The 25651-nt window shown below is 41.8% G+C and overlaps 1 protein-coding gene across 6 annotated transcripts in view; it reads right to left on the minus strand.

Annotated features, from left to right (window-relative positions):
* The window catches only part of TEAD2 (TEA domain transcription factor 2), a 474234-nt gene that overhangs the window by 48368 nt on the left and 400215 nt on the right, over nt 1-25651 (minus strand). For 4 of the 6 annotated variants that reach the window (XM_078655077.1, XM_078655076.1, XM_078655078.1 and 1 more), the window contains 3 exons: nt 22255-22317; nt 21599-21643; nt 15179-15190 (listed from right to left, as the gene is read on the minus strand). In XM_078655077.1, the coding sequence (XP_078511203.1) occupies nt 15179-15190; nt 21599-21643; nt 22255-22317 (120 nt within the window). The remainder of the gene's footprint in view (nt 1-15178; nt 15191-21598; nt 21644-22254; nt 22318-25651) is intronic. The other 2 variants (XM_078655080.1, XM_078655081.1) reach the window with 2 other exon arrangements.

The raw sequence follows: 25651 nt of genomic DNA on the forward strand, positions 1-25651 counted from the left end.
GGACCTTCTTAAAAACAACTTTTGAAATATTTTTCCAGAAGAAACAAATATTTTCTACTTTTTTCTCAGAAAAAAAGACATTGAAAGAGAAATGATTAGAAAAAAACAAATGAGAGAATCAGCAAATGTAGGATTTGTCAATGAGGGGAGTGGACTTCAGGACCAGCGATCAGCCATTTTCCTCAACTGTTTTTTCCTGGAGTAGTCATGCAGACAAATGTACAATAAGGGGGGGATCGGGTATGGTTCTGCAGCAGATACCGTACTGGAGAACTAATTCTACAGGTAAATACATTTTCATTATCCACTAAAGACTCCTCTGTAGCATCATAACTTTACAGTCCATTTTACAGAAGTACCTAGTATCCTCAGGAGAGCAGGCAGTATTGAAAGGTTTGATCAGACAAGACATTCCCGAGGATTGCCTGATTTACCAGAACATATGCTCCAGCACCCAAATCCAAACAATAATGACCCTGAAAAGTCTACACTGATCTTCAAGTGGCTGCTTTGCAGATCTTGATAAGAAGTACATTTAGAAACTAACCATCCATGGCTGTTTATCTGATGTTAGCATCATGCTTGCCTTGAGGTAACATGGTTGGTTGGCTGCCCTCCGTTGTCTTAAAACGAAATGCTATCTAAACTTCTTTACATTTTCCTGGGAGTATGAAACTAAAAATTACCTTGTTGCTTCATTATGGTCAGTCTTTTTTAATTTAGTACTTTGCACTCATTACACATCCAAGGTATGAACAGCATGTTCTGGAGGAATCACTATAATCTGGAAAAAAATCAGGTACGGGTATGGGAAATGGTATTTATAACTACTGATCCACAGCCTGCATAGCTGTAGGTTCACATGTATTGCACACTCTTGCCTTCTAGCATTGAGCATCTTTTGGGAGGAAAGCAATCTAATGTAGTGTCTTTGCCCTGGCGCATTGTGGGTTTCAGGGAGAGAATCACTAATCACTAATCACCCAGTTAAGGAAACCTTTTGGAAGAAAAACATTTCAACGTTCACGCCAAACACTAGATGGCAGGAGAGCGCAAAGCATTAAATCTGCAGGTTCGGAGGTGGAAACCCTTCTGATTATCCAGAATGTATTCCTCAGTGCGAAGAGTCGTCCCTTCAAAATATTGCCAATTGTCCTCTACATCACTGGCTGCTAAACATTCTGGCTGACTTATCAGCATCACTGCATGGATCATCCTCCAAGGAATGGAGGGAGTTCCTAGGTTATCATGGATTTTCTGTTCCATCTTACTCATGATTCGAGGTTGGCTATATAGCTCTCCTGGACAGAAATGTCTCACACAAGTTGAAACTCTTGGTGCCAGCAATGAACCACTCAGTGCCAAGCAATCTGGATGCTAAAGGAGCATCTTATCCTCAGCAGAAACTGATCACTCTGCTCCTAGATGCCAAGCTAAATGTCAGAGTATGGCAGTGTGGTGGCAACGCAGACAATGACCGAGTGGGTGAGTAGGATGGATGGAATGCAAACAAGACATCTTGCTGTGAAGTGTGAAGGCCACACCATAGGAGGTTGAGTAAAGCGAAGGGGCTTTCATTGGATTCTTTTAGGGAAGAGACTATCGTAGGCCTAAAACTAATCCTAAAATTCCTTGTTTAGGTTGATGTATTATGGCCTTAAAATGCTGTGCTATGAAAAACGTCACTGTCTCTTCCTAATAGACCAAAGTCAAATCTCCAAGCAGTGTCTATAAGTGGACATCTCATGGTCAGTAGACACATGGGTACAGGCATCCTGAGTGCCCCCATCCTTACAGGATCTTGCCATCACATTAGCTACAATACTCCATTCAGCTCATTTAATCGCAAAGAAGATTTAAAATAATACTCTTTCATTCGAAACACTAAAGTAAAATCCAAAAGCTGTTGAAAAAACTTGTTAGGAGATAAAAGATTCCTTTAAAACGTGAAAAGATTGTATAAAACATGGAAGCTCGTCTATGGTCCTCCTCTACTGAAGCAGATAAAAAGAGAGGTATAATGACTGCCTGATCTCTCTATCCCAAAGTAAGCTCCACTCACTGGTTGCTTTATTGTTTCACATTCCACTTTTAAAGTGGATGGTAGAAAAAAAAAACATTTGTGTTGAAATAATATAAAATGTTTCTGCTTTTTAAGGTCGAGGCTTGTGGTAGGAAATTATTCTAAAGCTCTAAATCTTGAGAGGATGTCTTGCTGGAAAAATAGTAGTTTCAATTAAACTAGAGATTTTTATTTCAGGTCTTCGACTCCAGAAATAAAGGTTTAGCCAGCGCATCTTTGTAGAAGATTCCTGGGGTGAATTTCCAGGTACCACAAGATTCTTCAGCAGCTCTTGAACATTGGTGAAAAGAATTCGCATTAAGGCAGACAGTATCTTCTGTGGGTAACATGTCTGTTCATGCCTACCGATGCCAACTTCTCCTCGCTCTACTGGCTTTACAGTGATCTGCAGGTTGGGTTTGAGACTTCTTATCACATTTTACTTTACGCATGACAGCTTGCAATCAAAATCTGTCTGTTGTCTCCTTGGGATGCCTATATCCTTTACGACAGCCTCCAATGTAGGCAACAATTGTTAGTGTCCTTTCGGTTGTTGTGTAGTGCCGTCTTTTTACTCTGAACCTGCGAAGAATTGAGATATAAAATAATGCAGAACTCACTTTGATGAGCTCTGAATTCCGCAATGTTGAACCATTTTATTTCAGACAACCGGGTATCAACTATATTGCGCTGATATTTTATTCTGCTCCTGCTGTCGGCATAATCACTTGGAGCATCACCTGCAGATATTACTTTGAGAGTGCCCTTTTACTGTTGCTACTTTTTAGGTCTTGCCAACCAACAGCTTTTAGATGGCTGTTGTAGAAGACGGACTAGGGACAATATTAATTTTTACAGCGGGCTTTGGGATAGCCCAATGTTTAACAATGAATGGCATTCCTGACAATCTCATCTGCTCTCTTCTAGTTCAAGGCTTTCCTTCCTTTTCTTGTGGTTGTTCCTCCCTGGAGTAAAGTTTCTTTACCATACTTTTGATTGGACAACTTGTATCCTTACACTGCTTACAATCAGGCAACGGCTTTCTTATTATTCTTTCTTGTATGGGAGTGTATGTATTTTCTTGCTCTCTCTCTCATGTGTGTCAATGAAAACACAAATGGTTCAACCGTCGCCACAAAAATTCCCTCCGCATTCGCTGTTTATTCCTTCCTTCCTCTCCCAGCTTGTCAGTTGCTTCCCCGACTTCTCACCCATCCCACGCCCCTGTGCTCCCCAATCCCGTCCCACTTAAGCTTCTGCTAATATTACCTTTTTCATTTTTAGGTCTCGTGACCTTAAATGCGCGCAAGCGCATTGAGGAACGAGAATTCAAGTGCTCAAAATGCTCATGAAACCACCAGCTTTTTGCTGGCGTTTTCATGCAGTTCATGTGAACCACGTGTTCAAACATGAACGCGCATCAGCCTCCCTCCATTTGCCGCACAGCACATCAAAGGGCTTCGCCCAGCGTGCGCTCTGCGGCTTCTCGGCTTCTCCTCCCCTAACTTCCTTGTATTTCTCCTCCCCCCTCCCCAGCCAGCTTCCCCCAGGCCGTGTTCCCTCATCCCTCGCACTCCCTCCTCCTTCAGCTTATCACATTCTTCAAACTAAAAATGCGTCCCCGCTTGTAGCATGCAGGGGCCTAAAGTGATTGCATTAACCAAACTAGTTTTCCTACCCAATTTTTTTTCCCGACAGATAAAGGTAAGTTGCATTTATATTTTCCATTTAAGGTATGTGCGTTGTATTGTGTATGTCTGTACGTAAACATCTACCAAAATCCCCCAGGATCAGAGTTCACTTACTTTTATTTATGCACTTTGACTGCTGCCCAGATCAGTGATGAGTGCTTGGCAAAGAATAAATAGTAATAATAAAATACATTTTCATGCAGATTTTAATAATGCTAATCAGTAAGTGGCCACATCAAAGGCTCTGTGCCACTTTCACCCACACAGCAACACTTACAGACACGCAACGCCACTCACACCCACGCAATCCCGCTATCATCCACGCAACACCACACTCACCCACGCAACGCCACTCACCCAAACAACACCACTCACACACGCAACCCCACTCATCCACGCAACCCCACTCATCCACGCAACCCCACTCATCCACGCAACGCCAATCACACACGCAACACCACTCACACACGCAACGCCACTCACACACGCAACGCCACTCACACACGCAACGCCACTCACACACGCAACGCCACTCACACACCCCACTCACACACGCCACTCACACACGCAACGCCACTCACACACGCAACGCCACTCACACACGCAACGCCACTCACACACGCAATGCCACTCACACACGCAACGCCACTCACACACGCAACGCCACTCACACACGCAACGCCACTCACACATGCAACGCCACTTTCACCCACACTGTGCAGTGCACAATAGGTCTCGCAGTAGGAAAGTTGGAGCTATTGGTTTTGTAAATGACAAAGCCCTTTATGTTTTTAAAATGAAAACAAAAATAAAAGGCATTGTTATTTGCAATTGTAATAGCTCCAACTTTCCTACTGCGAGACCTATTGGCAACGCCAGTGCTTGATAGATGAGCGTCAGCTTTTTTCTTAGTCTTCAATAAATTCGAAATAAATCAACGTGTGAAATACACTCAGGTTATTTACACTTTGTGTGCGAGCTAGTCATACGCACCAGCTTTAGCTTTACAATAAATTGTGCAAACAAATCCAGTGTCCATATAAAAGCCAAGAGGAACAAGCATTGGCATGGCCAATAGGTCTCGCATTTGGGACCTTATAAGTATTTAGTTATGCAGCACAATATCCCTGGTGCAACAACATCAACTGTTGCGTTGCTAAACACTTATAAGGTCCCAGACACGAGACCTATTGGCTATGCTAATGCTTGTTTATTTTAGCTCAACCCCCGCACTCATCTAACTACTTTGTTGCTACCCTTTACCAATCGTCCACACTGCTGTCCTCCCCATCTGCCTCCCAGTCTCATTTCTTTTTTTTTTTTGCAAGCTACGCAGCTACAATTTGCTGCCAGGCTGAGCCTTTCTACAATGAAAATGTTCTTCAGGACACTTTTAATGTTTTTTTGGAACGGTGAATAAAAATAAAGATACAAAATCACCCCATGTCATGATGCATGTGCCCACAAATGTGGCGACATTTTAGCCGCCAAGTGTCAATTAATACATTGCAATTGTATTTATATAGCACTTACTACCCCTGACAATGAGTTGAAGTGATTTTAGGCAAGTAGCTACTTCAGAACCCAAAATTAGAGTTTAATAGTTAGCAGATAGTAAAAAGTGTAATCATTGTCTTGTGCATTAGGTTTGTACAACTGGTTTCTTGGGTATTGAGTATGGTTTAGAGAAGGGATAGAAAGATGGAAACGGATCTGAAAAGGGGGCAAGTTTTTTTTTGTAAGCAATGATCTGTGTGCCCGTTAGTTGGAAGAACATGCCTAAATAAAATAAGGGGGGTGGGGGGTTGAGAAGGGTGTTTTGGAGTTCACAGTAGTTAGAAAGGTTTAGGATGAGTTAGGGAGAGGAGGGATGTGACAAAGGTTAAAGGGAGTTTTTCTTTTTTTTATAACAAAACAGAAATTAATTTATAAATACATATATACACATGCCACTTGGTAAAGTTTTTAAGGTTGGAGTAGATATATATATATACATTAATATACATTCAAGGTATTCCGCTTCTATTCCTTGTATTTCTTTCCCAGAAAACGGATACGGACCACAGATTAAGTGCAAAGTTATTTTATTTTAGTGCAAGATGTCGCCATGACGCATTTCAGCCCTTCCCACGGGCCTTGATCACATGACACAGTCAAGCATTGCACATTGGCTTATAAAGTGAATGATGTAGACGTAATCATTAGTGCAAATGCATACAAGAATGGTCAATATTGAAAACAGACTCTCTAAGAACTACGAGTCTTTTTACTTTTTTCTAAGTTAACCATGATTTTAAGAAAAAACAATAATACCTTACAATAAAATCAGTTAAAAGCAATACATGATAAAATAAATGTGTTTACGTCTCCACAAATAATGAAATGTGCACAAATATTTTTAAATTGTGCAAAGATGTGCAAAAAGTGCTTTAGTAAAATTTGATTTTGAAATTTAAAACTCAAACAATAAACTAACAAAGAGATTTTCTTTTTGGCAATAGGCATAGGTGTAACGCCGTAAGTATCTGTATGAATATACAAATAACTAATGCCACTGTTTACTGGACACTAGCAAACACAAAGGTTACTGGAGCCCCAGTAATCCTTAACCAAGCACAGTAGGTCATGAATTTACAAATAAATTCAATTATAAAGCATTAAGGTAGTGCCACCTTCGCGACACTTGTAGATCACAATTTGATCAGAACCTAATAGGATAACGGTTTAAATACCAGAAGTCCTTACTTATAGAGCATACAAGATCATAATGCTGTTGATAGTCAGTTTTAAAAGGTGGACAATAGTGTTTCCCGTTGATTTCTACTGACAAGCCCTGATCCCCACACACATAAATAACTGAATACACATGTAATAAATATTAAATAAGCAATACAATGCAATCTATAATATATATACACATACATATATACCCATATGTACATGGAAGCCACAATATTAACACCGTCTGAAGTGCACATTTATCTTGTGGTGAAGTATGCAAAAAAATTCCCAAGTATCTTTAATTAATATATATATATATATATTTGTATATATATATATACACAAATATATACACATTTTTTACAGTTTTAGTAGGAGGTATAAAATCCTCTATAAATGCAAGTACAATAGACACAGACACAGCAATAATGACATGCTAGATATAGTTACATCATGTATATCTTGTGGTGCACTTTTTACCCCTATATAAATTTGCTTATAACAGGAAGCATAGTTCAGTGCACAATGATACAGAAGTGATGAGAAGTATAATTTATCATGTATGCTGTTGTGGTACACTTTTGTGTTGTGAGTCTAGTGGTCATGTGGGAAAGAGCCAGTTTTTTTTTTTTTTTTTTTACTGAGTTTTATATAGCACGAACTTGACCCAAAGGTATCGGGTATCAGAGTGCTTTACACCAGCACAAGTTGCATTACATGAGGACACAGTTCTTGACTAATCTCCCAAAGCTGAGATGGTTGTCAGAAGGTCTTATGTTTGTGGGTAGCAAATTCCATAGTTTGGCTACTTGGACAAAGAAAGATGTTCCATTGATGATTTTTTTTTGCTTGTACATAGGAATTTCGAGGTGGGAGCCACTCTTGAGCATAGATTCCTTTGTTATATATATCTGTTGATTTTCTTCCTGATGAAGAGTGGCCCTTTGCCATGTAATGCTTTACATGCAATACAAATCAGCTAGGGGTGGATCTTCTAGCAAATGGTAACCTGTGTATGGCTCTCAAGGCAGGGGAACTCTACATGCTTAGCAGCAATATTATGGATTCTCTGTAGTCTCCTGCATGATTACCCATCGCCGCACTTTATTTTGCCAATGCTGTTCACCATCAGCGGTAACTTCTTTTTTTGCCAATACTGAACTGCATCGGAAGAAATCAATGGCAAAGTCAGGAGGTCTGCACTGGCAAAGCCATAGGCAAGATCTGATGTTTTTTTCCAATACTCAATTGTATTCAACAACGTAGCAAGTGGTCTATTGTAATTTAGCTGTGAATGTGTTATGTAACCCCAACATATACAAGCATTCCAAGCTCAGCAAGATTTGACACTTCAGCCCACCGGACACCAGTAGCTTGTATTCTATGATGAATGATGTTTTGACTAAGGTTTTGAAGGTGCAAAAACAACCATCTGCTTCCATGGATATGATCGAGCTTGCCTCATTCAAAACAATATGTCCATGCAGGAAGAGGGGACATGTCTGGTCTCGTAATCTCACGTACTATACATCTTTGTACTACTATTATCTGTCCAAGAAAGGGTATTTTGTGTCTACAACATACAGACTCAACACCCAGAGGCTAGGTACATACAAGACTTTTTTACTTAATGGCTTCGAGGAGCATGCATGCATGGTAGATCCAATCAGCTTCTATCCAGAGACAGCCTTGTAAAGGCACACCAATGGGACTTCAAATAAGATTGAGAGAAGCGGCAGAGTTCCGGGTTACAGAATATGCAGAACTGCCAAAGTAAGCAACTTATGGTCGTGCCAGAAATACTAACAAACCTGAAGAACAGAAATTTGGTTTCACTTAGAGGCTCGGAAACAGGGATGTCGCTACTACCGGCGCAGGCGAGCTTCCACCCCAGTGCCCGGCTTGAGGGCAATGTTTAAAGGAAGGATGATACATGTCAGTCTGATGTTACTATTTCCCTGTTCCTGCTAGTACACAGAGATAATAGCATGTGTCCGTGGTTTGACAGAGAGCCAGAGGCACAGCGTGCAAAGGGGGTGGGGGGGTAAGGGGGTGGGGGGGAGGGGGTGTTGCAGGTCCTCAGCCGTGTGGCCAAACCAGTTCACCACTCCTTCTTCCCCGAAGGTAGAGACAAGACTGGCTGCATTCCAGAGCTGTCCCCCAAGGCAAAAAGTACTTGGACCATAGCCATGAAACACCAAAGGCATCTTTACCAATACAGAAAGACTTCAAAGTGCAGTTCTATTCCATGTACCACGAAACATAACCTACTGTACACTCCACATGATATCTTACAGCAGCTTTGGCTCCTTTTCAGTCACGCCTACAGGTAGCTTTTAGTTGTCAGTCGTTGAAAGACATTGTGAACAATACCAGAATTTCAAGTGGGCTTTGGGTCAGCCCACAGCACATAACTGGTTCGGTTTCTTGTCTATCTCATTTGCTTGCTTGTTATTCGATGGCATTCCTTTGTATTCTTGCGTTTGTCCCTTCTTTGGAGCATAGCTTATTTACCATTGCTCGGACTGGATGGCTTGTACGTTTCCATTGCTTACATTCAAGTATTTACTTTTTTTTCTTACAGCACTCTATGGGAGTGCATGTGGTTTCTTGCTCTTGTCCTGTGTGCTACTTCCCCACTTACTTCATCATGTTGCGGTGGGCATTTTGGCTTTCATTTTTCCTTAATGCTGTTAAGCGTCAGTAACAAGCACTGGCAAAGCGAATAAGTTAGCTAATGCTTTTAAAAAGGGCAAGCTATTGGTTTTCATATGCCTGTTAAATTTAGTAACCTTAGGTAGAACAGGCAATTTATTAGGCACAACACTCCTATGCAAGGCTAATACTTCCACCATGTGAACTGGCTTAGCTGTGGCTGCTTTTCAATACAACACACCAGTCCCCTCTCCATCAAGGCAGTCGTTTCGATTCGAGGGGCTCTCCCTTCTCACAAAGGTCACTCACTCAATAAGAAAAAAATTGAAATGGTAGATTTCCCAAGCTATGTGGAATAAAATGCTCCCACGGCTACTCCCAAGTTGAGGGATATACATCTACTTAGCAGATCAAAAAAGGAAAGGTTGGCCGCTGGCACCAGTAATAAAGACACACCGCAAATGTTCCAAAAAACAGCAAAACGTAGATGTTAATCAACTCAACCCAATACTGGCCAGAATCCCTCCATGACTCACCTTCCTACCCATTGCTTCACGTACATCGCCCACCCCACATTAGAACAGCCTTTTGTCTACACACTTTCTTCTACGTTAGCCTATAATGTTGCCGCTTTCAGCAGCAAAGCAGTTTCATGTGCATGCCCCTCAGCGGTAGGGACAGCATGCTCTTTCAAGTACATTATCCTACAAGTAGAACACCCACCAGTGCAAACCCCCAATGTGCAGTTTCTAAGGCATTATTTATGTAGAACAGCTGCACAGCGGTGTGGGATCTATAATCTCATGTCTCAGAGGGAGCACTGGCTACTATTAGAATGTCCCACAACTGAGAAGCTGCACTGGAATACTGGCCCAGAGCAGGAAGGGACAAGAGAGAACTTCCAAGAACTCATCTACCATAAAAAAGGCTCATGCCACAGGTTCATGTGTTTACCTCACATATGTCCCTTCCTGCAACTGCTGCCCTCACAAGTTGAGCATGTGGCACTAGAATCACCACCGCCTTCTCTTGCATGCCACGCTTCATTACATGCGCACATTCAGTCCAAACTCACTTGTGTCTTCAGATTTTGCTGCTTCAGACTATCACTACCATTGCTACAGAAACCAAGAGATCACCTTGCGCTGACTCTACGAACGTATTTCCTTCTTTAACATAGAGCTCCTTGACACTTTTCCTCTTACTTCAAACAGGGTATACACCCCTCACACACTCTTTCAACAGCCCCTCTACTAGGACTCCTACACAGCCACTCACAGCCACTCACAGCCGTGCCTTCTACATGAAATCCATCACTCTATGGAACGGTCTACCTCTTTCCGGTCATTCCACTACCAACGTTTTCAGTTTCTCAAAGTTCTTCTGTATCTATAGTAACAGGGCGTTTAACTCGGGATGATCTTTCCCTAGCTTGAAAGTTTGCGTCAGGACTCGCATATAGTTTGTGTTCAATTCTGAGCTTTGTGTCAGCCCTTGCAAAACGTGGCTGATCTCTTCTAACACCAGCTACCTCCACCAATGCATAATTGACTGCATTGCTCCAACCGCATGAAACATAGAATGTCAGTGGAAGAGAACTCTACTAAAGAAAGACTCAAAAGAAGAATAGTTGTAATACAATGCTTGTGTGATAAGCACACTACACTGGCGCCAGGACATCTTTAGCTATTCAAGCCTTTTAGAAATAGCATTATCAATCAATCGCAAACATACTGCATACATTTTTTCCAGATGTCTTTCAAAACTGTTGCTGAACTCTTTTACCCCAGGAAGATCTGTAGTACAACTTCTAAAATATTGGTATACACTGACTCAAACAGGTTCCTACAAAAGTTTTACGTGCCTTCGATTTGTCCTCTAATCCACAAGAGTTTGCACATACTTTGAGCTCCTCAAACAGATGGCCAAATGACTGATTCCTCCACAAAGGCCATTCCTTCTAAAGCCAATGCCCATTCCCACCCTGTAAGGATGCATGTCCTGCCTACTTACAGAACAAAGTCCAGTAATCTATCGCAGTCTGATTTCTGCGTTTAGCTTCCCATTCCAATATGATTGTTCCCTCTTGCAAAAATGCATGCTGTAGGGTATGTTCCTTTAGTGTGTTGGCAGCGAAACACTGAAATGCTCCCCCTACTCCCCTGAAAGGGGTTGAAAAACACTTTTAATTCATGAGGACACTTCTCGAAACAGTGCTATTTACCAGTTTTGGGTTTATTAAACTTGTCATGTTCCCAGTATACATTTAATCTCAAAATCTACTACATTTGTAGCACAAGGATACCCTTTTATGGTGGCAACCACACTTTATAAACATGGATCACATAAGACCCATGCATTTCAAACATATACATGGATGTAGAATTCTTGCACACTCGCCTCAAACATACCCTTTACATATCATCTTTGCACACATTAGCAATACATTATATATATATATATATATATATATATATTACCTACTGGCGGTCGCCAGTAGGTATATATAGTTAGGATTTTTTCTCTATGGGATTTTTGAAAATTCTATGTCTAATAACTTTGGCGTTTGTGGACGGAATTGGCTGAAATTTTCAGGAAAATGGAACATTTTGTTTGTGAGCAGCCCCTGAAAATTGGGGGGGGGTCGTCAAGGGGGGGCCGAGAAAAAAGGGGGGTCCCAAAACGTGTTTTTGCCATGCAATTTTCCATAGGGCGGTTGGCCTCACTTTTAGCTCGAACGGCTGAATGGATTTCCACGAAACTTGGCAAAATTGTAGATATTGTTTGCCCGATGTGCCTTTGCTAGGTCTCAAGATATGTGGTCCTGTGAATTTTGAGTAAATTAGGTTTAAAAAAAGATATATATCTAGAGCCGCGCCCGGTACGCGTACCGGGGAGCGCTTCGGGCGCGCCACGCGACTTGCGCACGGCAAGCTGATTGGTTCTCGGGTGTCTGTAAACATTCGAAACAGTCCGCAGCGGCCGCCATCTTGTGTCTCGGTAGGATTGAGACACAAGAGGTGGCAAAAATCAAAGGGGGGAAATGAGCAAAAGGGGGCAGGGTACACCCCCCTGACCCCCTAGTTTTGATGTGGGGGCCATAAAAGGCTCCCGCGGGTAAAAATAAAAATAAAAAAAAATTCGATTTTCGCGGGGGGGGAGCGCCCGGTACGCGCACCGGGGAGCTTACTGGGGAGCGTACCAGGAGATAAAAAATTACAGACTTTTTTTAAAAAAAATAAACGCATTTTTTTATAAATTGGAGGTAGTTCTGAAAATAACTTTTTTTTGATTTTGTTGTTTTATATTTTTGTTTTTTTGTTTTGTTGTTTTATATTTTTTTTAGACTTTTTTAAAAATTTTATATTTTTGGGGATTTTTGTCAAGGGAAAAACAAAAACAGGGATTCCAAAACTGCTCAACAGGAGCAAAAAAATGTGAAAATTTAGGGACTGGCAGAGCAGCGGTGTTGCTGTTTCTTTAGGGCAGTTCAACACTCTGCTCCCCATAGCAGAGCAGTTCGTCACACTCCGTGCAGAGAAATTTGATGCCTGCAAACACCGGCTGAATGTTAGGGACCATTCTTCCACGGGGTGGTCCCGAAGGTGTTGCTCCACCAGTGGAGGTGCTGCCGCCATCTGTGGGTACATTCCGTGCCAGCTCTCTGACACTCTCCCTGGCAAAGTTGTTAGGGTGTCTTCTTTTCACATGCCTGATTAAATTAGCATTTCCAAAACTATATTTTTTCAGGTTACTTTGGGAGTGTTGACTTTTTTTTGTCCTTCAGGGATGTCATAAAATTTCCAGATGAAATGGGTTCTTCTGCTGAGGAGGGTCCTCATCTAAAAATCCCTCTGAATCACTGCTGGATGACTCTCTTGCAGCCATTGCTGTAGATCAGAAAAGTAGGAGATAAACACAGTACACAGAACAGCTCTTGCTCTCTCCAAGTACAAAGCAATAGTGAGAGAAATGGGTGGGTTTCACACAATTTGGAAAAAAAAAAGTTCTGAACCAATGAAAAGTGTTATTTTAAAGTCACATGGTTTGACGCGCTTACGCTACGCGCCCCGGGACGTGTATCGTAAGCGCATCGGGGCGCTTACGTTGCGCGATTGTATGCGCTTCCGGGTGCGCTTACGCGGTGCGTCATAAGACGCATCTCGCGGCTACGCGATACGTGTCTTATGACGCAAGGCGTGGCGGCTACGCGATACGTCACGATGTTCTTTTCGTTCGCGGCAATAGCGCTCTCGGTACGCTCATCAGTACGCGCCCCGGGGGCGCACCAAAAAGAATTAAAAAAAAAAAATGACAGAACTATAAAATATAAAATTCGATTTAAAATGTATTATTTTTATAAAGATTTGCTATTAAAAAACCTATGAAATTCACTGAAAAAACCATAGGTTATAGACCATATATAGTTAGGAATTAGCATTTACAAAACCATGAAAATTCACTGAAAAAACCATAGGTTATAGACCATATATAGTTAGGAATTAGCATTTAAAAAACCTTATTTTACTCACACAAAACCATTGAAATTCCATATATAGTTAGTTGCACTAACTATATATCGCGCACCCGCAATCCACTGCTGATGATGTCACATATTACATCATTCATGACATGGTCAGTGACATCACTGATGACATCACTGATGACATCTCAAATGACATCACTGATGACATCACTGATGACATCATTCATGTGATGATACGATGAACCTCTTCAGACTCTAATATAACCTTAGATACACTCAGTGTAAACAGACACTCACAGACTGTCACTCATCCATGGAGTTACTCACACACCTAGTCAGTCTAGCAAAGAATCAATCACACCTCCATTTCTTCAACTATATAGTTATACACACCTTACTTATTGAAACATATAATAACACATATTTACTCTGTTATACAATCCCTGATACAAGTTCACAATAATCCATACAGCCACTCACACATTCACTGGCTCTTATGCACAGTTATTTATATATGTCAACTATCACATGTACTGTGTTTTACATATGTACTTACTTTGACATGTAGCACTGACATATCCATTCACTCACCAATACACTCATGCACACAGTCAACCGCCCATACAGCTGTTTCCACATGCACTTTTGAACCCATACATCTAGTGAAGCAACTGCTCACACATCTATGCACAGAGTCATACACCTCCCAGACACCCACACACACACTCAGTCTCCCATACAAATACTTGGCCAACTAATCAATAACCCATATAGTTAGTCATATAGCTAATGATCAACACATGCATCAGATTACAAAACAACAGACACAATGATGCACACTTTAAAACAGTTTAGTCACTAACCCATGCACTCAGTGAGACACATTTAATCACTCACTTATACAGTCAGTCATGCACCTACTAAATCCTTCATCCAGACACTTATACATCCACTCATTCTTCAATATGTAAGACATATTTTTACTTTACAGAAACATACAGTCACTGGATGTTGTCATCAGTGATGTCATCAGTGATGTCATTTGAGATGGCATCAGTGATGTCATCAGTGATGTCACTGACCATGTCATGAATGATGTAATATGTGACATCATCAGCAGTGGATTGCGGGTGCGCGATATATAGTTAGTGCAACTAACTATATATGGAATTTCAATGGTTTTGTGTGAGTAAAATAAGGTTTTTTAAATGCTAATTCCTAACTATATATGGTCTATAACCTATGGTTTTTTCAGTGAATTTTCATGGTTTTGTAAATGCTAATTCCTAACTATATATGGTCTATAACCTATGGTTTTTTCAGTGAATATATATATATATACACACACACACACACACACTCAAAATCCCTCCAAGGTGGGTTGCGCATAGCACACACTAATCCCAGCCTGCCACATCTTTTGCACTCTCGTCTCCGCAATCAGAATGAAACGGGTGGTGGTACAACATAAATTACTTTTTCAAGGGACTGGCGTCACACTGGGTAAGGGATAGTGGGGAAGGGAGTAAAATACATTGAAATAAGTCAGATACATCAACTTACCACGTTCATAGCCTGGAAACAATGGCATTGTCAACCAGGGTGGAGAACAGGAAAGTTACCATCCAGGATGGAGGGAGGAAAAGGTGGTGGATGGGAGGGAGGAAGAGGTGGAAAAGGATAAATGGGACACCAAGATAGAAGGACAGAAGAAGAAAGGAGAGAGTGGTTGAAGACAAGAGAAAAATCAGAGAAAAGCAACAATGGGAGAAGTGGGTAAAAGCGAAGGTGGGATCAAGGCAAAAGCAAGGAAATAAGGATGAAAAGAAGAGGAAAGGCATAAAAAGGAGGCGAGAAAAGGGGCAAAGAAACAAAAGAAAGAGGTAGAGGTGGAGGGGGAATTGGAAAGAAATGTAAAATGAGAAAGGATGGAGAAGAGTGGAATGGTTTGGAAAGGAAAAATGGATGAAGAGTGTGAGGATTCATATAAAATGGAAACGGATAAAACGGGATATAATAGGAAAGAAGCAATGTTAGAAGAAAAAAGTGGAAAGGGTAGAAAAGAAAAGTGGAGTATTTGAAGTGGGTCACAGAAGCGTCATTGAAGGTAAGACAGAATGACGGAGAGAGCAAATGTTGAGGAGGGAGAAAAAAAGGGAAGAATAAATTGGAGCAAAAAAGTTCAGCAATGAATGATATTAATTCAGAATGGTATTAAGATATTGAGGGTCATTAAAAAGACAGTGGGGCAGAGAGAAGGAGTCAAAAGGGTGAAGGAAAGTAGTTGAAGGGACGGAAGGGTTGTGAAGAATGTGATAAAACATGGAGAGTTGAGGAAGGGAGAGAGGGTAAGGGTGAAGGGAGGGGATCAGGATGGAGGGTTGAGAGAGGGAATAAAACAAATTAAAACATGTTTCACTGCAACGCAAGAATGAATACACTTTATAACTACAAATGGCCATTTACGGCTCTTTTACCACATGACAACGAGGGAGCAAAGAGGAGATAAGAGGGTTTATTGACGCAAGAAGAGGAAGGTAGAGGGATGTAGTAAGCAGAGTGAGACAAACAGGATGGTACAGATGCGAAAGGTAGTGTGCATTACATAGTGAATGAGAGAAAGGAAGAAGGTAGAGTGAGGACACATGCGTTAGGGAATGAGGGACGGATAGAGGTGCAGAGATCGACACAGCAGGATAAACATAAAAAATGCGAGAACAAGTAAATAGGGAAATGATGCTCCCTAGTCCGTGAGCTCTCTCACATTAGAAACTCGAGGCCAAGGACCGAAACGTGATTATTAGGTTATTTCAGAACAGTGCAGGCCAATTGTACCATACATCTTTCTTTCTTCCTGGCTCAAGTTCACCAACCTCTTTCATTGACTCTGCGCTAAACCATTCTTAAAGTAGTAGCAGGGTTAAAAGAGCTGGGAACACAAGCTGCAGCGGACCATGCCCCAAAACAATAGGTGTCTAGTAGCCTGAGGGAGAATCACCGCCCCTTCCATCCTAAACCAGGGTCCCCTCCTTTATACTGCTTTCTCTTCTTTGCCCATCCCTGCATCGTGCGGGATGTGTCTAGTAACTAGGGAAGTTTTGCTTAGGACATGTTGCATGAATCCACAAACCACCTTGACCAGAATGAGCTCATCTCGCCTCCTCAAAAGAGTGGGAAAGAGGGGAAGCTAATGATGCACTCCCTTCTAGCTGGAGGAGACAATGACATTTTACTACAATCTTACAATTAGGTTTGCCCTAGTTTTTCATTCCTCATCAAATGGTACACTGGCCCTTTAGGCCAAGGAAGGTGAATTCATCTAGTCGTTGATAAGGGGCTCTGCTGTCACCAGCGTGAAGAAGTCTTTTGCAAGTCCAGAGGTGTGTGTGCCACCATCCCCACCAATGGCTCGGAACAAAACCTAAATCCTAGAAGGATCCCTGTTGTGCTGTGACTTCCTTAGAAGAATAAACAGAAGTCTGCAAGAAAATTTGTTCCCGGACCAAAAGAAAGCTTCGCAAAAAACCCAGCGGACCGAAATGTTTCATGGAGGTAATCAAAGTCCTAGCTGACTTAAAGGTTTCACAGAGGTATTCAATGGAAGTGAGCGTCTACCTGCCATAAGGACCTTGACATTAAACCAGTCAGAATCGTCCCAGAAACAACCTAGACGATCAGAGATCAAGATGCTGCTGGGATAATATCTAGGACGGCAATACTGGTGGGCGAGCACCTTGGCTGACTTTCCTGGAACCAGGACTGAGCTACTATCTGTTCCCATCCAGTCTTTGACAGTCCCCGAGGAACAATGAGGTTTTTCCGCTTCAGCCCAGATCTTTCTCGTTGGGTGCAGTGGGTCGCTCTGATATGTGGAGTACCAAAATCATGGTACCCATGTTAATGAGCCTTGAGCCTTTGAAACACTGTCTTTGTAAGCCTAAAAATGTTGCCATAGAATTTGGTAGGATGCCCTTTTCTGTTTGGGAGGTGGGCTTGGGTTGACGGACTTTTGGACTATTCAGGCTATAAAGTCAGCTGAAGAGTCTCAAATCCACTAAAGTGTCTAGTCTTACAGCACCAGAGCCACAGCGACATTATGACAGAGGTCAAAGATAGTGTATCACACCGGATACACAGTGTATCCCCTAAATCATGTGCCTCTCTGACTGAGACTTTCTAAAGAATCCACAGTAAAATTTACAAGACAGTCTTCGAGACACAAATTTGAATGAATCAATCCAGAATAACGTTTCACCCATTAGCCAGTAGGACTATTTATTTCTGCAGTGCCCACAGACCCTCCTAAGCCGCTAGTATCTTTTAATGTTATGTTTTTAATTTAAATCCAAATAACTTTTTTTTATTTATCTACAAGTACATAATGTATTCATCTTACAGCTTATAACTAACAAGACAATACGGTTATTGGGTGTTATTTATTGTATCATATTGTTTTTGAGTTTCTAACCCACTACCCCTGCTTAGAATTATCTCTGGGAGAGTGAGTTAAGAGGAACAAATCCGCATACCGATGGCCCTATGGCAGGTGTGGTGGCTTAGTGGACTAATGCATCCACTGTAAGGGCCTGTATTTTACCTCATTGTCACATGAACAAATCCCGGCAGGTCCACTCAGTCTTTCATCTTTCTGAGGTCAATAAAATGAGAACCATTGAGTTGGGTAACAATAAACCTCTGTTATTCAGCACCAAGATACCCTTCTGGGGGAAGGTGCGCTTTACAAATACACAGATTATGTAAAGCTATGTTGCCTCCCATTTTGTGTTTGATTTAAGAGCTGTTCGAGAAGCTCTCTGCACACTTGTAGAGCCTGGTCTGTGTCGCACAGTATCTCCATTCCTTTGACCAGAGGGTACCAATCCATTCCCATCTCCATTATATAAAAGCCAGTGAAGACTTGCCATGCAGTGAATTAGTGGGAATTATGGTGGCTGAAGGTTGCCAGTCTTTCACTGGCCTGATCTTACACCCCTGTCCGCAAAGAGTAACCCACAGGCAGCTTATTTTATTCGCTCTGCAGCCCTATTTAGGCTCTTGCCGAGGAATAGGATCCGATGGACTGCCTGGCTAGGGAGAAGCAACCTTGATAAGGGGGACAAACAGCCAGGCCAAGTTGATTTAAGACAGACATTGAGACTGCTTCAAGCAGGTGATCCTTCCATGCGCCATAAGGACATTCCAGTCCAGCTGGCTGTGAATAGAAAAACATCTAAACACCCTTATGGTCAAGAAACCGTGATCGACATTAATGAAATAAACCTATGGTGAGCTCGTTTCTTGTTTTTGACACAAACTTGGGGGGGGGGTGTATTATTGTGTTTTCAGTCTGAGAGGCACAAGAGAGAACAGTTCTCCCTTTCTCCCTAGATAGGGTAGTATTCTATTGCCTGAGAATGGTACTTTGAGTCTGGAGCTTTTTAAGGCATCTCTGTAGAACTCAAGAGTTCTGCAGATCTCACACTTTAAAGCTGTAGCGAAGTGCAACTCTAAAGCCTAGTTCCCCAGCAAGAAGTGGGAAGCAATGAATGCAGAAGGTGCCCCAGACCCATGAATGCCTCTGTCACCAAGACATTTCAACCAGGATGAGCATTAAGGAGATTCAGGCCCCTAGAGTTTGATATCTATGGGGGAACTTAGCTTGGGTGATAAAACATTCCAACACTGTCATGCCTTCTGTTTAACATGTGACTTGGGAAAGTAATTGGTGCCGTGTTGGGCTACCAGTTCGACTGTGTAAAGTTCTCCTTGTAGCCTATCACCAAAGATCCAGGAGCCTCATTTACTGAACACCAGAACGGTTATTTTTATACCATTCTTGGGTTCCCTCAAACATCACTCTCCCAAGATAGGGAATTCAAGTTGCGTTTTTGGGTTCTCAAAACACTTCTGAGCTTTAAACTTTTTTTTCTCAAATTTCCTACCTCCCGACTCAGACTCACTTTTCCTCCACTGCACCTAAAGATACTTAGAAACTAGGGAAAACTATGGAAAAAGGCATATCTACTGTACCATCCATGCCACTTCGTAACATCCTGTCTGGCATTAAAGCCTCTAATGCAATAGGCTGACCAAACATTAGCCTGCTAAGGGTAATGCACAGTCCACCCTAGCCAGGGATAACTCTCGGGTAATCCTCTACCAAGTGTGAGGTAAGCAAAGATGTATAAAGGGGCAGGCTAAAGTCGCACCTGTGAGAGAAGGTGCACATGGTCAGTCTCCTGGCCTCACACCTGTTTAAAGCAGTCAGCAAGGAAGAGGCAGGGCCAGAGACAAAGAGAAAGGATAAAGAAGTAGGAGCAAAAGGGGTTAAGAAATTGAGGAGATACCGGGCATGAAGAACCACAGAAGAGAAACAAAATAAAAAGGAATCAAACAGTGAAAAGGACACAAAAAAGGAGACCAATGTTATGAGGGTGGGAAAACAAGGAAACGTGAAATAGAGCGAAGGAGGTAGAACAAATAAGTGCCCAGAGGACAGATGGCATGTGGTACCAGTGCTTAATTTGAGCCCGTGGTTTTCGGTGCTTGGCACCAGCACTTAATTGTCGGCACTGGCTCTAGTGACAGTCCACCACATGGTGGCGCTGTCTGTCAAATTTTGAGATGAGCACAACAATATTTAATAAGTCAATATACATTGAAAATGAATAATACATATCGGTGACACCATTATCGTTTCTTTTGGGTAGCCTGGAATAGTCAGAATTGTCACCCTTGTAAAAGTGTGATGTTTAATAGTTGTGTTAGTTCTGTAACTGGCAGCGCTGGCAGGAGCAATGGGTGGTGCAGAGTGCAGTGGCTTACCGGGAAGGACCCTTAGGCTTACTTTTTACAAATTAAGCACTGTGTGGTACATGACAAAGACCAATTCGGCAAGACATAGTAAGCCAGTTGTATGCACGTTTCTGATTTCTGCCTTTTTAGAGGCGTAGACATCACCTCACACCAAAGAAGAGTAGGCTAGAACCCGGTGAGAGCACAGCGTATACCAGCAAAGAAGCTCCAGATAGCTGGATGAGGAGCGCAGGCGTGCAGCAGGCCAATCCCACACTGCCCCAGAGCAAAGCATCACTTTCTGCACAGCCCAGCAGGAGTCACTGCTATGAAAGAAAGACAGCCAAGCGAGAAGGATGCCAGCCTGGAACATGCTGAGAGTGCAATGACTAAAAGTCAACTTCTGCAGCGGAAAGTCAAGAGCAAAAGGAGGGGTACTTATTTCAGCTACACATTACAGGGAAACAACTTGAGCTGCAGTCCTGGTGTGCCGTTTGTAGACGCTACCTGTTGTTCAGAGCAGAAGCCTCTCTGAGCAGTGCACATGTGCGTACTAACATCCCTGTCAGTACATCCCTGTATTTTCAGTCTGGGGGCTGACAACTCTGCTGGATTGTCTTCCCAAAAATACATGTTCCCCAAATATCTGAGGATTGAAGTTACAATAGAAAATGATCTTGTCCTTAAATATTTGGGTGTCCTCCAAAACGGTTCCCTTTATTTCTACACAGGAAACACCCATATACATCAACTTCCGGGTGATATGTGCATACTGGGAAGTTGAAACCTTAGAATAGCCACATTATCACAGTATCTCTGCTTCTGTCCCTATTATTGCACTACTGCGAGGAACTCCTTAGTGCCAGAGTGGCAGCTCCAGTATTCCATCGTAGTAATGAGACGCATACAGATCCCTCAATACACTATATATCTGATCGACAGCCTCCTATCCCAGTTCTAAAACCTTACAAACTTCTACTGACTAGTACGGACCGGTATCATCTTTTGTCATACACTCTGCTTGGTGACCTCACAGGCACTTTCACTAAAAGTTACCATAAAACCCTGTGTTCATCTCTCAAACTCTGTTTTCAGGTCTGATATTTAATAAAGGTCAGCCCAAATAACCGATGAAACACAATGCAGCGGGCTGCTCTAGGAATGTGATCTGAATACGCCCTCCCGTACCTTATAGTGGTTGAACATCTGGGGGTCTGATGCTCGGCCTTCTCCCTGTGTGAACAGAAGCAAAATTACCCAACATAAATGTCACAAAGTAAAGAGTGGTGGGCAAATACCAAATGTTCAAGTTGGGTTGCACAGACATTGTCCTAGTCAGACTTAATGAAAACTTCGAACATTTATCCCCAGTCATCCTAGGACATTTATTTTTAACCACAGTCTCCCCCTCCCCAGAAAGCTGTCTACACATGACATAAGTGGTCGGCAGACCGAAAAGTTGAGAGCTCTTGGCTGCATGACCATCTCCTACACTGATTGTCAAGTCCCACAGGAGTAAGACCTCTGCACAAAAAGAAATGGGGGAGCAGCTGTTTAAATGGATCTCAGGAATAGAGACCTTGGGTCTTCCATAAAGCGGAATGCACCTGTCAACACATTCATCTACCATTCACAGCCTCCAAGTATTCGGATATGTCCTCCTGTTGATCTTCTGGACACCCCTCCCATTTGCTTTTGAAGCCCTTATTTCGGGCAAGCAATGGTTAAAGGAAAGACTTTGAAGGCATTACATAGCGGTTGCACAGATTATGAGGAAGATACAGAGGCAAAAGAAGGTGCAAGCAAAGCAAAGCCTAGCAGGAGCAGCAGCATCTGCCACTCACCTTCAGCTTAGACTGGATGTCCCGTGACTTCCTCCGCGCCAGGACCTGTATGTGGCTGGAGACCTGGAGATATGGGAAAAGGCAGACAGAGATGGGGCAGAAAGATTACATTGAGACACTTGAGGCATACACATCTAGCCACAGTAGATAATCTTCTGATCACAACACACACACATGCCTGACTTAGCTATATGCCCCACTGAACTTGCCTAGTTCAGCTGTTAAGTTTTTAACCAAGGCTTGCAGTGATGGGAATTCTTCCTTTTCTGGCAGTGGTTTGAGGTCAACTTAAGTTCGCTGGATATCTTAGCCCGGTGTGTTTAGGAGCCGGTCTCTGTTTTGCTAACATCCTCCATCTCATCACAATCTGCCCTCCTTGAGTACCGTAAAGAAAGTAGGACAATTAATGAACACCTGATACCCTCTACAAGTCCTATGTTTAGGATACCAACTTTATAATCTGTGTCCCGAATCAACTGTATAGTGGATCTAAGGATTCAGATGATGAGGCTTGTTTCAGTACTGGCAACCAAAACTGTTCACCAACCAACCTTAAAACAGTAATTACAAGTCTTAATTTGAATGTCTAAAACTACTGGTTGTCTAGACATTAAAAAAATTATTCAAAGGTCTTTATTTACTGCACTGTATTGATATCGTTTTTCAGAAACTAGCAATAAATTGTTAGAATGTGGTTGTCTAGAGGCCCTCATTTAGATCATGTTCATAAGGATCAATACTTTTCTTATCCCCACAAGCACCAAAAGAATATGAAAGCTCACTTCTTGTCTTCGAACATAGATAAATCATTGAAGCACAGAAGCTTTAGACAGAAGCAAAGAGAGAACTCTCGACATCTTCCTTAAGGTGATCTTTTAGATGTCCTCTCAACCTCGTAAATGTGATTACACTAGACAAAAGACCGTAGACTTTTATACCCATAACAATGATTATTGTGCAGGGAGATTTATGATGAATTAAAGTTTATACCATATTCTCAACTCGATGATGGGAATGTGCTGGGAAAGAAAACACAAAAATATGCAATTGCATGGGTATGATACAGCAGAGTGGGCAAACAAGATGGGGGGCACAGACCATAAGGGTAAAAGAAATGGCGAAGCTGAAGAGACAACAAAGGGACTAATTGGCCAGTATCCGCAAAGTAAACAAAAAAACAGCAAGTAAATTGGTAGACAGGAGCTGACTACAAGGAAACAGTATACCCTGCGAATATAAAGTAATTTACCAAGCATGTCTAGCATTTTTAATGTATTCTCTTTCCTAAACCATCTCTTTTTGGCACTGAAGCTGAAATGAAGACGATTCGGCATAACTTGGTCTTAAGGGTATTAATTGGCAAATATAGGATCCTGGAAAATGTTCTAAAGGAACAGCTCCATTTCTAAAGGCAATATTTTGTGTTTTTAGTTAAAGGCGAAATCCACTTGCAATCTGAACGTCACTAACTGAAACCCTTTCTTGACCCCTGGTTTAAAAAGGAAAAATAAAAGAAGAAAGTGTTACAAATATGCAGCACCCTCGCCAGGCCATCAGAGAGATCCGTAACTAGGCCGCCCTCCACTCACAAAGTTATTCAACAAAAAGGCCTGATTGCGACTGACATACAATAAACGTAGGTATTCTTCATTCACTGGGTATCAAATACACCTCCTGGGTTTGGCTATGCTTATATTATTTGGTCATACCTCCCATGTGTGTACAATTATTTCGAAAAAACATCCAACCACAAACACATCACAATTATCCTAAAAATTGAGGACGACACTGGTACATTGGTCGTGAAAAATGTGAAAAAATGTGAGGTGGGTCAGAAAGTGCCTCACGTAAGCAATGTCCACAGAGCTGCTGGTAGGTACTCACCAGTGTGCTCACTTTGTCATCATCCGCATTTTCATGACAAGAAACAAATAAATGTGACCTAACTCAAAGAAATGTGAAAATGTAACCCATAAATGAGAAAGGTGCAACAAATAATGGTGTAAACTATCCTCCATCTCTACCCCGTAACGTGTAACAAAGAGTCAACTGCACTCGCCATTAAATTAGGTTGTGCACACCTATCATATGTATTTAATATGTGTCTAGTGTTCACACCCAATTAAAAAAAAGCAGCATGTTTAGACCATTTTAAGCTGCACAGCAGTTCAGCTTAATATTCACAACCTATTTTAATGGGGAGTGCAGTTGACTCTTTTTGTTGAATAACTTTCTTTGAGGCAGCCTGTATCTTAAGAGTACAGAACAGTATCAGTTAGAACAATTAATTTTAACTAGGAAGGAAGAGTAAGAACTTTTCCTTAATGTCAAAACCATCTTCCTAGTTCATAGGGAAAGTAGTGATGAAATATCAATTGAAAAATGATATCCATAATGGAGAAGTAGAATTACAGTAACAATATGTTTCTTCTCCATTTTGAGATACTCTGATATGCATAAACATAACATATAAAGAATGGCAATGTCATCACTACCCTGAGAGCGGTAAAGAATAGGAATTTTGATAATATCATGAAAACGGCTAGCTAATCAATTGGTATGAGTGTGAGGATTTGCAGACTTCAGGAACAAGTCTTATCAGAAACCAAGCAGTAAAGATAAAAGTATGGAGTAATTTTAAGGATACCCATCTTTAGATTTTGCAGACATGAAATTTTGTCAAAGCAAAAAAAGCTGGCCTATAACTCGCATAGTCAGTTTTTAGATGTTGACTTATGTTGATAGGCACAGCACACTACTCATCCTCAAGGCTGTCCAGGCACTTGAGCAGATGTGTAAGCCTGTGGTCCCTGCAGAGTTATTCTGAGAGCCAGAACTTCAGAGCCTCCTCTTTTCTGGTGTTCCACAAGAGGCTGATGTATCGCAGGAGGTCATTCCATGTTTTGGTTGCGATGTAGGAGAACGAGAATCCTTCTGCTATGCTTTTGTGAATGCGCGGGGGTGCAAGTGAGAATGTAGCTGAGTGTAGGTGTCTTGCAGGCTGGTGAAAGTGTATGCAGCTGTTCAGGTATGCTGGTCCAGTGCTTTGTAACGCTTTGTATGTGGATTATCAAGAAGAGGTGTGTTACCTTCTGGTAGTAAGTACTGATCTCTGAACTATCCACCAAGCAACAGATTGTTTTGAAGTCTGAACATTTCTGCAGAACACTTGTATAGCTTTTCAAAAATCTTTAAGCTCTTAACCAATGAAGTGTGAAAAAATCCCTTAGCTGGAGAAGTGGGATTTTGGAAGAACACTGTGAGAGAAATTATATGGAAGTTCAAATTTATTTTGGGAAAGAAAGAAGTGTGGGCCTTCAAGGAAACCTGGTTAATGTGAAATATAATATAAGACACATGAAGCATAGAGCTGGAATGGATTATGCTAAAATTGAAT

This window comes from Lissotriton helveticus, chromosome 7, assembly GCF_964261635.1.
Source record: "Lissotriton helveticus chromosome 7, aLisHel1.1, whole genome shotgun sequence".
Lineage (NCBI taxonomy): Eukaryota > Metazoa > Chordata > Amphibia > Caudata > Salamandridae > Lissotriton > Lissotriton helveticus.